This window comes from Phoenix dactylifera, chromosome 7 (assembly GCF_051530095.1).
Source record: "Phoenix dactylifera cultivar Ajwa chromosome 7, Ajwa_hap1_PhDact_Kaust_v1.1, whole genome shotgun sequence".
NCBI lineage: Eukaryota > Viridiplantae > Streptophyta > Magnoliopsida > Arecales > Arecaceae > Phoenix > Phoenix dactylifera.
Window position 1 is genome coordinate 30,885,897 of NC_143196.1, and position 16,219 is coordinate 30,902,115.

The following is a 16,219-nucleotide window of genomic DNA, read 5'->3' on the forward strand; positions in this document are numbered from 1 at the left end:
TGAAAATGGCATCCCTGGCTACCTGTTCCTGTCCTTCAATTCAATGCCAGATTTTGCAGACCAAAACTATGCAAGATATTATTTAATCTGGCAATAACGTTGCAAGAAGAGCAGCTCAGACAAAAGAACATATGGAAGAAGGAAAACCTCTTTCTTTAATCCTCTACATCACACCACATGTTCAATAAAATTAAGATGCCCAGTCACTGGTGACATTTCTGCTCTAATCCTACGATCCTCTCCACTTCATCTATAATTTAACAATTATATAAATTTCGAATAGTGTCATTAGTGTCATATAAATCAAAACATACACTGGCCAGAAACCTGCAAAATCACCTCTTCTGTTTCTTCAGAAAAGGTGTTCTTTCCATTCCAGACTGCTGCCTTTCAGTCTTGGTTGTTGGTTTAAAGAGCTCTTGAACTTCACGTGCGCTCAATGTTTCCTTCCCAGCAAGATCAGCTAGCTCAGTTGCTGACGATTTTCTCTTCCCAGATTTCCTCACAAATGAAGTTTCAATGCTGTTTCTGATAAATTTCTTGCTAAGAGTTTCTTTGGCATCGTTCTCATCTGAATAACCTTTTCTCTTGAAACCTTGCTTGTGCCCGGGGAAACCCAACTTCGCCATCGAGATCTCAAGGCCAGGATATTCTGCACTGGAAGATGCACCAGCATTAGAAATGCGACCATGACCGATGTTATCATCCATTTTCCCATGTCCTTTATGCCTTTTCCTTGAGGATTCCTGGGATGACTGGTGTACTGGTACATTTTGTTCATTCGATTTACTGCTGGATCCAAATGTAGCCTGGAATTCTTTGTATGCACTCTCTTTTGATGCTTGGTGCAATTTCCATTGCTCAGGTCGTTTTGCAAATCTGCAAAAAAGCCAAAGAAAATATTCACAACCAGTTTTCTAAAAACATATAAATACAAAACTAGATGGTTGATTTGGAACACGGCCATCTGTGGGGTCTAAAGGAATAGATCATATCTGTGTATCGTTGTGCCCTGGGCCAACCTGCACCCAGCACCTAGGTAAACTCAAGAATGGGAATATCATGAAGCAGGAAGAGCATAAATATATAGGATAATCACACACACCAGGAAAGAAACAAGACAAAGCCTTCTCAGGTTTTGGGTTCATATCCCCTCTATTTTGATGGAGAAAAACTTGGATAACGGTTATGATGAAAAATAAATCATGCTATAACCTTGTTATGATGAGCTGACAAACCACTCTATCACATGTAAAGCAGCATTAAAACTATCTGACAAGATTTGAAACTCAAAGCTTTTGATGTTTGAACCTCAGAGCTGCAACTGGATGAACAGTGGCCAGCTTGAACAAAAGACAAATTTATGGGCATTACCAACTTCAGCAGTAATTAATTTCTGTATTTTGGATTCACAATCAGGACCGAAAAGCTGAGAAAAGTTAATCATCTTGTTTTGCAAATTTGTCGAAAACAAGATTAACCAAAATGCAGGCAGCAAGGTCTGATTAACTCGAGCAGGGTGAGGGAATAAATCCTTTTAAGCTGAATACGTATGCAATTACTTGATAACCTCAACAAATAATTCCCATGTTCCTGCTAAAAGAACAGGGAGCTCCTAGTCCAGCCACTTCTGATAAATTAACTTATCCAAAAAAATACAAATGCATCCACACATCCAATAGCCTCCTGTAGACCTAAAATTTACCATAATTATTTTTAGAAAATAATTTCTGTAGTATTCTTTATCTTATATGACTTGCATGTAACCATCCTGACATGACAGGGTAGAAAGGTAGTGAATGTTGATGTCATCATATGAGACTTCTATCTACACTAAATTAACATTTCTGGTCACCAATTTTGTTATTCCATAAAAATTATGACTTATGTGATCTGACCATTTTTTTGGCATAAAAAAATTTGTAATTTGGTTAGAACTGGTTGTCGATCTAATTTTTAGATCATCAGAAGTTGATCAAAATTTATATTAAAAAAAACGAACTCAATTGTTCCAGAGTAAAACAGATTAATAAAATCCAGGGACGGAAAAAAGGTTGTAAAAGGATGACCATCTTACCCATCAATATCTAGCTTCTTCAAGAGATATGGACCATGCTTTGTCTTGGAAAGTTCTGCTTGCACGACATGCAACTCCCCTGCTATAGCCTCTTTCAGAGACATGCTACTAGCATTGAAGCACTTCTCAACTGTGAATGAGCTGGAAGGATTCATTGCAAGCTCTCCATAATGATCTTGCAGTCTTCAAGAAACAAGGTAAAGGGGAAAAACAGTTAATCTGACATTCTGAAGGTTTCTCTCGAAATGCAGTTCCTTCTTGTATTTCAGCTGAATTCAGCATGAAACTGAACTACTGAAAGTGAAAATCTACAACACGAAGATCAGAATCACAAAGTTTCCTAGGGAGCTTTTCACCCCCATAATCTCATCTGTGACTTGACAATGTTATTAAAAACCCTCGAACCCACAGTTTAAATATACACTTTATTAGAGTGCCATATTAAGTTATTAACCATTTTTTGCAGTGGGTTCTTTGGATGTAAATAACTAAATATCATTGTAACTTAAGAAATAGGCACCGAATGCTTGCGATTGTTAATAATCTGCAATTGGCTTGGGGGAAAAAAGCAAGACATAGTTGTCTGTCCCTGCTATTGAAATTTATGAACAATTGAGATCTCAACTCAACAAATAATATGTACCAAACATTTCCCCTATCCTAAATTCCTATTCAACTCAATATAATCCAATTAACATGGCACAATCCAACTCAACCTGACTTAACCCAGCTAACCTGGAAACGGATAAAAAGACAAAAGAACTTTATCATGCTAGAAATTTAAAAGAAAGCCAAGGTGGAAGTAGTTGGCCCTTGGGCATTCAGTCAAAGTAGTTGGAATCTAGTAAGCCCTTGGACATTCAACCAATGCGAAAAGAAAAGGGGGTTTGCATTTATCAACTCTAACTAGCAGTTCATGATTGCCGCACAGTCATGCTTGCAAAACTCCAGGATTTGTAGTTAGATAGCCAAGTATAGTGATGAATGCCATAATGACCCAAGGGGAGCAGGTAGTGGATTATTTGGCCAATCAAGGGTGCCAATTGCAGAAGCTAATGGTCTGAGAGGATAACATTTCAGTAGAGGTTCTACTGAAGGCACAAGCTGATGCAAATGGTGTGGGTTTTGAATGCTTATAGTCTGTTTATATGTCTGCTCTGTTTCAGCTTTGTATTCGGAGCTAGGACCCCAACTGACAGAAAGAGAGAGACAAAGACAAAACATAACAAGGGATCTATATTGTAGAATAAGGATGATATAAGGAAACAAATCATTTACCATGTTCCTACAAAAACTAGCAATTTAAAGAAGGCAATTGTAGAGGGGTGGGGGTGTAAGGACCCGTGCAGGCGTGTGTTTAGTCTCCCATCGGTTATTCATTAAGAAAATCCAGGGTCCTTATACAGAACTAAGGAACCCAAAAAAATACCTTTTAGCTACCTATTTTGGGTGAGGTTTTGCGTTGTGACAAATAGTATCAGAGAGAACTCGGCCCACAGCTTATGTGGAATAGGGGACACTGCAGCAAGGGTTCATAGAGGCTAACCATAGGCCAATTGTGGTGCTTGTAATTAGATTTGAATGGATTTGAACCCTTAAACTGACGAAGACGTCAAGGCCTGAACAGGAGTATGTGAGGACCCGTGCAGGCATGTGCTTAGTCTCACATCGGTTACTCGCCGAGAAGATCTTGGATACTTATATAGGATTGAGGAACCTAAAAAATACCTTTCGGCTAGCTATTTTGGGTAAGGTCTTGGGTTGTGACAAAAAAAAATAGTTTGCAAAGAAGAGAGAAAGGGCAATAGAAAGAAGGCAAATGTTTGGAAAGTTTTTGCTAAATCTGGTAAATATACACTTATTTTTCTTTTTAGTGGAAAAATAACACATTATGGAAATATTTCTTTTCAAATGGAATATGACATATCATAAGAAAAAGTTAAGGCTGAATACAAGTAATTAGTATTAGTTTTACACATATTATCACTCTCAATAAAATTTTCAACTATTTCGTCTTAAAAATTGTATTTGTTGCATGAATTGCTTTAAATTTACCAATAAAAGAAAAGAAAATTTCTACAGGGTTTTATCTCATCCTGCATTTTTCCATACAGCAGTAGTCAGATTTACGCATTTGTCTTCACACTTTGTACTATAACATTATTTGGTAAAAAGAAACACAAATTTCTAACTTATATTTTAAAGTTTTGAGCTGTAGGAACATGCAATGCAATTGTAATGTGATGCATAGTAATAAAAAATTATACATTTTGAGTTGTACTGCACACTTTATATTAATTCATTGAAAAAGAAAGTCAACAATTCACAAACAATAGACTATCTAAATTCAAGATCCAAAATGTTGAACATGATCTATACTACAAAAATGCCTAGAAATCAAAATTCATGTGTCAATCATCAGGTAGGCATCAAAATGGTTGGTTTCAGCATGATATGTTTTACTATGATTTAACCATCAAAACCTAGTGAATTTACAATGATTTAACCATCAAAACCTAGTGAAGATCATGATCCATAATGGTGGATTTTCACTTTACATGCTCCATGTATTTTACCATCCAAATGCAATTGATAACTTTCATTCTTGTACCAGCTTGATACATAGATTAGACCACCAAAATATATGAATTTTGGTTTCTAAGCTTTCTTCTGTAGTATAGCCTATGTTCCATGATTTGGATCTTCAATTTAAATTTCCTATCATTTATTTTAAGCTCGTTAACTCCTTGTATATGAATTTTGGTTTCTACACATTCTTTGTAGTGTAGATCATGTTCGATCTTCACTTTGTATTCCCTATCATTGATTTTAAAAACATTAACTCCTTTGACAAGGAGTTAATGCAAATTGTGCAGTCCAACTCTTATACTTTTACACATGTTGTATGTCTTTCAAGTTGCACTAAATTTTTGCTTAAAGGTTCTTACATCAAATGTATTTAACTCTTTGAAACACATAAGTTATGCTGTCCACTATAGTGCAGGAACCTTAACCAGTATGGTAAGTGCAACACTTAATATGTAAAACCTTTGCAAAATCAACTTATCTAATTTAGAATAATATAGGCCTTGTAAGCTATTCATCAAAGAAATATTGAGACCTGAACATTTAATGCATAGAAACTTGTACTACTTATGACCTCGATAAGCCTTCACAACGGCTTCCTATCGGCCCTTGTCTCCTAATATGCACAGTTGAAATTCCTGTTGATATTCAGCAGGGCATTTTTTGGGACTTTAATTTAAAGACAGTGTGGAATTACTTAGTAAATTGAGAAAGCAATGAAATTGAAATTGGATTTTTTTTTAAAGAAAGCTTTGGAAGATGGTACAAAAATTAGCAGAATGACTAGAATCAAGACTCTATGTGGAATGCAAATTTAGCAGGAATATAAAGTAAAAGGATGATACAGTTAACATTGATATCCAAAATATAATCCTCTGTGATCATATTTGTTGTCATGAACCGGCACACGAAAGAAAGATAGGCACAGATATATAAAGGAACTAGAAGAGCGAAAAATGAGATTAGATTGGAATTTCGGGTAACAAAGGAGGTGCAAACATGGACTTGAGCATGACAAACATGAGAATCTTGAGGTGGAAGTGTGAAAGAGCAATGGCACGATCAGAAAAAGAGAACAATAAGACTAGATAACATTAAAAGAATCATAGAAGTGGCATTGTCATGAAAGGGAAACAAAAGAATTGAGTACTAGTTTGTTCGCATTGGACCAGACCAGTGAAGGACTGGTGCTTGGGATACCCTTTGAGCTACTACAAAAAAAGGTGCTGGCTGCTGTTCTGGCACCAACTACTGTACTATCAACTATGTATTGGTTGGTATGGTATGGTGCATAGTGGTGCCATATCATTCCTGTACAAAACCAATATGTTGACCAATACCAAGATTTCAAACCTCATGGGTGACTACAATGGGCCATTTGTACAAAACCAATATGTTGACCAATACCAAGATTTCAAACCTCATGGGTGACTACAATGGGCCATTTGCAACAAATATCTGAGAGGCATCAATGAGGAGGGAATAAGATCGGAAGGGTCAACAAGAAGGGGAAGTCATAACCATCATAAACTGAAGTTAGGAAGGATCCAAAACGTTGATAGTGATAAAGGATGTCACAGTTAGTTGAAAATCGGTTAGCTGGCCAAAAATTAGTAAGGCTTGTTGGTTATGATTTTTGTGGTGGGAAGAGGATCTGATGGGGATCTAAGGTTGTCCAAGGAAGTTTAAGGAGAATCACCATGCCTGATATTGTACAACAGAGACTTCTAACTATAGCTCCTGGGGGAAACACAACATCAAGTACTTCCTAACAGGAATTTAAAGAAGCATGATTTGGTGTAGCTGTAATCACAATATGGTTGCACATCACTAATTGCAAAAAATGGGCATTTTGTGCTTTAGTTTCAGACAAATAAGTGAGTCTTTCTAAATGAGGTGTAAGATTTTGTGGCCCACATGCAAACATGTACTGTATCTCCCTAATGAAATAGGTTGCAAAACTTCTAATATAAGACATCATAATGACAATGTGTTAAATTTTGGTTGCAGTTCTTTTACTAGTATGTTTTGGAGTTCTAAACTACAAATTCCTTCTGTAAGACTGCCATTTCTCTCCAAGACTAACTCAGTCCGAACCTTATAGAAGAAACATTTATATATTTTTTTATTTTATGGTTATTGGATAAAATAATAATATATTAGAGATATCCTCCACCCACGACATGGTCCTAAATTCTGTGATTGCCCTGTTCAAAGATTCATCAATGCTCTGCAATCCTAAAGGCCAAGACTGGCTACCAACATGTGTGGAACCTCCTCTCTTAACTCTTCTTGTGTGTTTCCTTACCTTACCATATCCTCCTTCATCCTTTGCACCTCTCTCTTCCCCTTTGTACCCCTTCTAATATGTTTTTAAAAAATCTAATAAATGGGTTGGTCCCCCTCCCTTTTCTCAAATGAAAAAGTAAAAAAATAAAATAATAAATAGATAGGTGTCACCTAAAGGAATGTATTAGTTGTAGTGGCTCCACTTTAAATTGGGCTAGGCCAGATCTTCGATTAGATACTCAGAGACCTATCTCACTACCTTCCTATTTAGGATGTCATTTTTTTCATTCGCAGCACTAACTTCAAGAACATGCAGTTAGACTGTTTTCTGATAAAAACACTCTTTCATAAACACATACTAACAAAACAAGCATAAAAAATATGCAAGAACATGTATAGGAAAATTATGAGGTTTGGATGTAGTTCGATGCTTTACCTGGTAATAACTTTAAGCTTTTGTTTTGCAGTAGCATCAGAACAAAGGAAAACTTCAAGAACACGGGCTCCTCCAGCATCTTTGGCAGTTTGGAAGATATGTTCAGCTTCCATAGATGTAATACTGGAGATGTATGGCCCAATAAGTTGCTGTTTAAGAATCATTTGTCACAAGGAAATTCAGAAACTTGCAGGATTATCCGGTAATACAAATAACTGGCAATTATATATGGGACTAGAATTTTATTTTGAAGGGTACCTAAGAAAGAATCCCCATAATATATCATTAGACCAGATTTCTACCGAGGTTTGAGATAATATACTGTTAGATATGCCAAGATGGAACAGAGATGCAGTTCAGTGAAGACATAAGAATTCTGGGTTTTGAAAAACCTAGAAAAAAATGAAATCAAAGTAAACCTCGCAATAGTGGCACGGTTTGCCTATATTATGCACATTAATATTTCAAAACACAACCTTTTCATGCTACCAAATAAAGCATTTTCTGCATAATTCAGCCTCAGTTATTCATGTAATTGTTTCTTAATCTAGTTGAAGAAGTTCACAATTCAAAGAAATTAATTGAACACATATCACATTAATCAGATGCAAGGCAAGAGTTTCAACATATCTCATGTCATTAAGGATGGGAGATGGACAAAAAAAATATTAACTTTAGTACATTGGTGATGACTTTTGAAGCAGCCACATGTGCATGTGTATGTATATGTATATGTTGATCTCACATGCATTCGTTCAAACAATAATAGTTAATTAGAGTAATACAGAGCCACAGTACAAAGTAATAATCTTACACTTGATTTGAAAGAATGAAAAGCTTCCAATTGAAAGGGCAAACTGAGAATAGAATCACATTATATGAAAGCACGAAAACAATGAATGCTCCTTGACAGTCATACCAAACAAATGTAACCAAGACATCTATTACATTATCCTTTCCCCATTCCAATCTTAACTAGTTGTCATAAAGAAGATTAAATATAGGATTTCCACTGAAAATAATGAATATGAAAGAATACACCTCAACATGAAAAGAGGAGAGTAGATTTTGACGTACACTTGGATATCTAAAAATAGTCTGTAGCATCAAACAACCCAATACGTGCATCTTGCCATCCAGAGGCCATTTCCAACAGGATTTATCCCTGAAGTAGCTCTCCAGAAATAGCATGTGTGGAATTATGCAACTGGGATATTCAGAATCTGAACTTACTGCAGAAGCAAGGGCCTGACAACACTGCACATGAGAACAAAAAATTGACCCAGACAAGAAAAAATAAGGTTGACATTGAAAGAGAAAATGCAAAATATTCAAATAAAAAAATTGCAATGACAAGACAAAAAGTTGAAAACCTCATGGGCATGGGTTTGAAGCCGTTGGCATGCTGCTAAAATAGAAGCTATGACACCTGCCTTCCCAACTTCAAGTAGTTCCTTAAACTTTGGACCAAGCTCCTCCCAGATCAAGTCCATCTGTGCAGAAAAGGACACAAGAAATTTTCTATGGCACCATCATTTATTGTTCCAATAGCAAAAAAAAAATAAAAAATAGAGGAGTTATACATATAATGGTAAACACAATGCATAAGATATGTTTTTCTCAAGAAAATACTCAGGTACTCACAAACCAATGTTTGCATTCATTAGAAACCAATAGCAATTTTAAGACATAAGGTGGGCACAACATGAGCAAGCATGAAAGGGAATGGTGTTAAATGCAACTCTGTTGCAGGCAATCATGACAAGGCCAGCACATTCTCGTTATCAAGATGTTCTCCTGGCAGATTTGTGAAGCAGTAGTAAAGTTCCTCAACAAATCATGCTGTCCCTATGCAAGAGAACTCATATGACACACTATTATGACTGTTTCCTTTTACACAATAATCCAAAGTAGCCCACCTCATTGCACAAATTCACCCTGAAGCAACTTGTTTTGCAGATTACTAAAGTAATAGTCAGAGATTTGAATAACAAACTTGTGTATCTAAGTTTTGGAACACAGTAATCATAAAATAAGGACTCGTATGATCAGTAGTAAACATCTATTTTAATATATAATGCTAATTCTCCCAATATGCGTGACAGCCCCTTAGTGAAGCACGCCCATCCATCCATGTTTTCCTCTGTATTTGCATTTCCCCACCCCATGTCTACATATTTTTTTATAGCATGTGCACAGGTTGGTTAGAGCTTGTCCACTAACTACTCTCGAGCCCTTCCCCTAGCATTTTTTGTTACTTATTCAAATGGTTCTCACCATTTATTTTTTCTATATATATAAAAACCATGGGCATCACATGTGCCACACTCCAGTAATCTTACACAAAAGCAAATGACCTTGTCTTCATCCTTCAGTATATTAGAAGTAACAAAATCTCAGGAGGAAAAATAACACATATTTCAACCTAAAGAAGATCACGCCACCAGACAATTTGCAGAGATCGATATGAGGTAATGAGCAGCTCAATGTAATGGTGGAAAAAGAAAAGAAAATGTACTTGATCACTGGTTTTTGTTGAAGACACTAATGCTTGCACAACAAAATTGCCACAACGATGAGATGAAATTTTAAGTAATGACCCTTTGAACACTTTAGTCAGCAACTCGTTGTACAGAATCTGCGGGGCCACTTCAATAATGACCTGTAAATGACAAACAATAAGCCGCTTTCTTTAATGAACCAGCATCAGAAAACATATACCAGAAAACAATAATGAGAAGCATGTATATGTGCAGAATTCAATAGATGGTTGACAGTTTGACAGGGGTCCAACAGCCAGAGAAATATCAGAAAACATGCCCAGCAAACAATCAGCCGTAGCCTATAATAGTTAATGTTTAGCAATGTTTTTCTAGTAATATTGTGATAGAAATACAAGTGTTGCAAAATATTTAGAATGAAATAACTAGATAGACATAAGTAGATGGCAGCGTCAATTAGCAAAGGATGAAACCACGTCATCTAAAAAATGAAGAGCTAATTTGCTTATCATTAGCCATTAAATAAATCACCAACTGAAAGAGTCATGGTTATGAACACCAGGATATGTAATGAACTTGCTTAAATAATATTTAAAAAAAAAATAAACAGTCAAATTAAACAACACAAAAAGTGAAAGGAAACAGGACAGGGTCCCAACAAAAAAGAAAAAGAAAAAAAAAGGGGATAAACAAGATTAAAGGCCGAAGGAAGAATTCTCAACAGATACATTCAAAATTCTGCAGGCAATGGGAAGAAGGATCTGTTATACTTTTACTCTTTAGTCTCCCATTATCGATTACTACAAATTTAATTTTGTTCAATATGCATCCTGCAAAATTTGTCCATTGGGACCTTTATTACATAGTTCAGCATGCACTCACATATTAAAAATCCTGAGTCTTATGGACCCACATACGCTCTTAATAGATAACTCTGAAACTAGACTATATGTTAAGTTGAAACAACTATTTCAAGTTAGGAAGAAAAAAAAAAGATCAGTCTTCACGGTGATATTAGGGATTGGGCATAATGCACCATTCCTTGTGGAAGAAGCCCAGATGAGATCGTGTGAATAGTAAGATCTACGAGCAATTGGAAGCTTCCACAACTTTGATAAGTCTTATATTTTGTGAGTATACATCAGATTCTCTTCAAAGTACTTATTTGGTGCTCAAATGGATCAAGAACCATGTCCCATCAACCTGTACATAGTACCCCATAGCACTTACAAATATCTATTGTAAATACTGAAAGAATGCAGATTTTTTTGACATGTGCTTATACTATAGAGAGATTTGATTGGAAGCCTCATCCAACTAGTATAGAATCAGAAGGTATGTGGCAGTAGCCAATCTAACAGTCACTATACGAAAGTGAAAACAATTTTAATCAGATTAAACCAAAGGAATTGTGGTTTAGACTGCGCTAGATTCATTTTGGCTGACATCCAATCCAATGCCTTTTGTAGAAATTTTTGTGGAGGAACACAGATAGAATAATTATTCTATTTGCCAGAATAAAAATGGTGGAGAGCAAATTCAAAAGGGTTATCAAAAAAATCATCTCATCGAATTTTCACTTTATTTGCTCTACCAACAACAAACCTAGGCTTGACATTTGGAATAGCTTAACCCTCCAAAGACACCCATCCAAACCATGGGCATCACCCTAGTTCCCAGCCTGCTAAGTGTATAATATCAAGCAAACCACTAGCATCATTACCTACAAATTACTAACATCCCCTTACCCCAAGAGCACAAGAAATGGATACTCACAATAGTCACTAGCTAAATAATGCAAAAATCTGACTTTTAATCTTGGCAAGCCTTGACCATTTACCTATAAGCCCTACAAGCATCCAGAATACTCGCAACCATGACATTAGGCAGGTTAATTTAAGCCTAAAAAACCCTAACATCTAGGGAGTCAAAGTCATTGTTTCCTGCAGGGAGATGGAAGAGCAGGGTGGAAGCAGAGAATTCAAAACTACCATTATCCCATCACAACAACCCCAAGTTTACCATTATAAACTGTATAACAAAAATGACAGCCTCATTCGCTCAATCCAACCTTTGACTGTATTTTTTAAAGTAAAAGAATGCTTGCCCAAAAAAAGTAAAATGAGTAAAACTTGCTACTGGCTGAAAAATAACATGTAATATCAGCAGAATAATGGTGTTACAACTTACATGACACATTCACAATTACTAGAATATAATACTACTTAGGATATGTTTGGTTGGAGGAATTGGGCTCTGGAATGGGAATGAAAATGAGTGACTCCCACTCCAGCCTTTTGGTTGAGGGGAGTCTCGTTCTCATTCTAAGGGAGAATAGGAATGCCCCAATCTCCCAAAACCCAATCCCGGCTCTCACCCCAATATTCAAATCCCATTCTACTAACTTTAATTTAAAAATTATTTTTTTCAAAATACCACTCTACTTAATTGATTTTTCAAAAACACCCCTCTGTTGAATTGATTTTCCAATTCCAATTCCAATCATGAACCAAACAAGTCGGAGGATATGGCTATTTCGATTTTCATTCCAACCTATTCAAATTCCGATTCCGGTTGCAAACCAAATGCGCATTTAATGTCAATTTCTATATATTTTTAAAATGTTGAACAAAATAAAATTTTAATATGCAAATGGTAAGAAAACCAAATAGAGACCATTATGGCAGTTATTAACATCATTCTTATGCTCATAATGTACCCATAATAGCTGTTAACAACATAATCGTGAACATTATCTTAAATAAGGGCACAAACCAGCAACTGCAATTATTCAGGTAATAATTTATTCAGTTAGCACACCCACTTAGTGCCTCATCCACATGATGTCACACTAATATGAATGATGGTTAAGAAGATATCATCTCTTACTCAATAAAATCTGGATGCAGTAAGTATATATCCATCCAACAACATGGAAGACAGGATTATAAGCAATATCTGAAGGTATAAGCTTTCAGTTATTTTCATAGATTAACAGTTGAGGATCATAAACTTTGTAAGTCATTTACAGTAAGGTGTTTCTAAAGTATTCATCCCAGAAACTTATTTAGGATGAAATAACCAAATGTGATATATAATGAGGTGTTGGCACTCCAAAATGGTGTACAATGATGCACATAAACCAGCAAATAGTGCCTTAAGCCTACATCACTAATCCAAAACTAAGTTGTTACATGTCACTGTTCAAAACTATGAAGGAATATAGCCACTAAATGTAAGTTAAATAGTTTCGATTTAACATGAGGTGTATGCTCAGGAGTTTAAATTTCAAAGTATATTACATAAGAAATTGCTCTCACCAGCAATCGAAACAACAACTAAAATATTATTCTTAAAGGTATATAGGAATGCACAAGTGGAAACAGTACGTCCACAGAAAGACGTGAGAAAAATCTTTTGCATTAAGGTACATGTGGATTTTGAGCAAATATGATAGATTTAAATCAGAAGGATGAGGAAAGCACCTCCAATAGATGGCTACAAGAAGTATCTTCAAGCAAAGCCATAATTTCTTGTTTTCTTGCACTATCAATGAAATTTTCCTGAGCAATGTTTTCTTCATAGCAGCCAAGAAGGATTAAAATTGCATGCAACAATTCTTGATCATCCCCAACTAACAACTTTAATGCACTCTGCAAATGATGTAATTAATAAATAAGACAAAAGCCACGATATTATAACAGTCACATACAAACACTATTTATGTCATGTGATGGAACACATGCCTGCAAAACCAAACTGCTATACTTGTTGACTCTTAGAGTTGCAATCTCGTCTTTGGCATGGTTTAGCATTTCCCTGATTAGATATTTAAATGTAACCGCAAATCCATGTTGAAAATTCTTGGAATTATTTCCGCTTGGTTGTGCTGGCCTACAATTCAACCGCTCAGCCAGAACAGCAGATGACTTAGTCACATGAAATTCTTCCAAGGAGTCTAATGGAACTCCCTTACAAAGACAAAGAAGACTTCGGAGGACATGAGATCCATAGCGGCTGCACATCACACTGACAGCATCAAGAACAACCACCTGACAGAACACATATATGAATTAGTACAAGAATACCCTCAATGAGAACATAATAAATATATATAAGACATACCTGACATAACTTGGTCAATGTTTCTTCGATATAAGAATAGGATCCTTCATCCTGAAGATGTGTAGCTACAGACTTGAGAGCTGTCTCAGCCACATGAGATCCAAACTTATCCATTGCAATGGCAGGAAATTCTTTTGCGCAGTTTTGTAGAAACCCACATAGCTGGTCCAACTCACAACCCTGTAGAAGATTTTGCAAGGTGTGACTAATAATCATGTCGGTTGCAAGTTCCACTTCTTTCCCTCTAGTTTCTTCTAAGGCATTGCCACAGATGGCAGAACGCTCCTCTAAGTCAATGCCACCGTTTTGAAATAGATTTGTGATTTCTGAGAAGTACTTTGCAGTTTCTGGATCAACCTTTTTTCTGCATGGCAGCTGTGATCCATCAGTTAGAATGAATAAATAATTTATCAGAAATAAGTAGACATTGTTAATTGGCAATCATGCCAAGAAAATATAATGTCCTGGCTTAATATGAAGGAACAATTGGAATTATGGTGTTAAATTTGAATACAAACACCAGACTCATGAGAGAAGTGCCGTAAAAGAGTTGACTCGAACCTGAGTGTGGGTGCTTTAGGTTCTGACGGATAATGATGCTTCGAGGACTCCTTAGTTTTCACGCTTTTGCAGGCTACCTTTGATGAGTTTTCAGGGGGACCATCTTTGACTGCATTTGAATGCCCTCTGCTCTGCTTCTTACTCTTGTTCTTTTTTATTCCCTCTTGCTTTGATGAGAAATCCTCAGCCAAGTTGAGAGGCCCTTTTCTAGGTTTTTTATTTTTATTGTCCTTCTTTCCTCTTCTCCTGGATAATTTCTCCTCTTCGCCCATATCCAATGAAGTATTTGATCTGAGTTCTTTCCGTCGAAGGGTTTTTGAACCAAAACAAGCCATAAAATGTTCAATCAAACATGGTACAACTGCAAATATGAAAAATCAGCATATTTAAACTCCAAACAGTAATAATGTGCTAGAATAAGCAAATGGAGGAAATTCAATTGAGCAGTGCAACTCATCATGATGCAGTTGTCATCTTTTTATCATGGAAAAAAGGCTACTATTTCCCAACTGCTTTAACAATAGATATTACAAGCTATGTTCCCAAACAAATCTATACATTAGAATAATATAAGCAGCAAAACTTATCCTATTCGGTTCCACCTTATAAAAACCAACCACATTGCAATCATTTACAAAATTTTAATTTTATGTATCAATTTTGGCAATTCAGTACCTGAAAGAACTAGATAGACAATGGAGATAAATAATCACGTAAAGGAGGGGATAGAAACAATATTTGTTTCTTTCATTAAATTGCCTGCAGTACCAGACATACAAGCATTCTGAATCGAAGGCATTGAGAAGTCATAGAAAAACAACATCATAACCAGAATTATCCATTAGACTTGCAGAAAACTTCTTTTTTTGGGCCATAATCTTGATGATGCACTTCAACTCCTACCACACCACAAGGTCTAATCGTTATTTCTTTTTTTGTTATTTCCACTGCTCTATCGTTTTCTTTAAGTTAAAAAATAAAATAAAATCGATCGGCCTGATAAACTAACATGAAAAGCATTAAATTCAGAACTAAAAAGGGAATAATAAATTTAAAAAAATGGAGTTCGAAGAAAGATTCAGACCTTGGAACCGCGAACGGCGATTTTACGCGGGAGGTTTCGTAGAGGGAGCTGACTTCAGAAAAGGAATACGAACCCTAGCTCTGCTAAAACCCTAAGAACTGGCTTCGTTCCGGCGGAGAGGCTCGCAGGCCCAGCCCTAGGTCTTTCGGCGATCAGCTGTGAGCCGCAAATCGGCAAGCCGCGGTCTTTTATGCCGGCTTTTAGCTTTGGTTACGCCTACCGACCGGATAAAAAAAAAAAAAAAAAAGCAAACCGAACCAGACCGGTCTTCTTACCCACCGCAGAACCGGTCCGCTTCGATCCCCTTTATAGAATTTTCTTTGTGAAAAATGAAAATCCCTTAGTATCTTTTTCGGTTAAATAATAATATAACAACCAACAATTCTCGTAAACAAGTTTTTATGAAATAATAAATGTTATGATAATACCCAAATTTCATGCAAAAGAGTTGCAAAACTGATGTATAATTATATCATTTCACCTTTTCTTTTAAGTGACAATGCAAAATATTTCTTACTGGGAAAACATAAGAGTTGTATATCATTATTTTTTTATAAACT

The 16,219-nt window shown here is 36.0% G+C and overlaps 1 protein-coding gene across 2 annotated transcripts; it reads right to left on the minus strand.

Moving 5' to 3' along the window:
* Nucleotides 1-132: 132 nt before the first annotated feature.
* Nucleotides 133-15,940, minus strand: PUM23 (pumilio 23). 2 transcript variants are annotated; one of them, XM_008785134.6, is made up of 11 exons: nucleotides 15,660-15,940; nucleotides 14,576-14,936; nucleotides 14,015-14,378; nucleotides 13,636-13,941; nucleotides 13,375-13,542; nucleotides 9,907-10,050; nucleotides 8,762-8,881; nucleotides 8,466-8,645; nucleotides 7,389-7,537; nucleotides 2,078-2,260; nucleotides 133-879 (listed from the first exon to the last, which is right to left on the minus strand). In XM_008785134.6, the coding sequence occupies exons 2-11, from the start codon at nucleotides 14,908-14,910 to the stop codon at nucleotides 336-338; spliced, it is 2,493 nt and encodes an 830-aa protein (XP_008783356.4). In that variant the 5' UTR covers nucleotides 14,911-14,936; nucleotides 15,660-15,940; the 3' UTR covers nucleotides 133-335. The 2 variants fall into 2 exon arrangements, with proteins under 2 accessions (XP_008783356.4, XP_017697773.4); XM_017842284.5 differs by having other exon boundaries at nucleotides 14,015-14,389; nucleotides 15,660-15,819.
* Nucleotides 15,941-16,219: the final 279 nt, after the last annotated feature.

Excerpts from the sequence above, each read along its gene's own strand:
- PUM23 (XM_008785134.6), bottom strand. The coding sequence starts at position 14,910 with ATGGCTTGTTTTGGTTCAAAAACCCTTCGACGGAAAGAACTCAGATCA. Across the intron at positions 13,543-13,635 it reads ATAGCAGTTTGGTTTTGCAG|AGTGCATTAAAGTTGTTAGT; the intron begins GCATGTGTTCCA and ends CATCATTTGCAG. Across the intron at positions 8,882-9,906 it reads CAACAAAAACCAGTGATCAA|ATGGACTTGATCTGGGAGGA; the intron begins GTACATTTTCTT and ends TTTTCTGCACAG.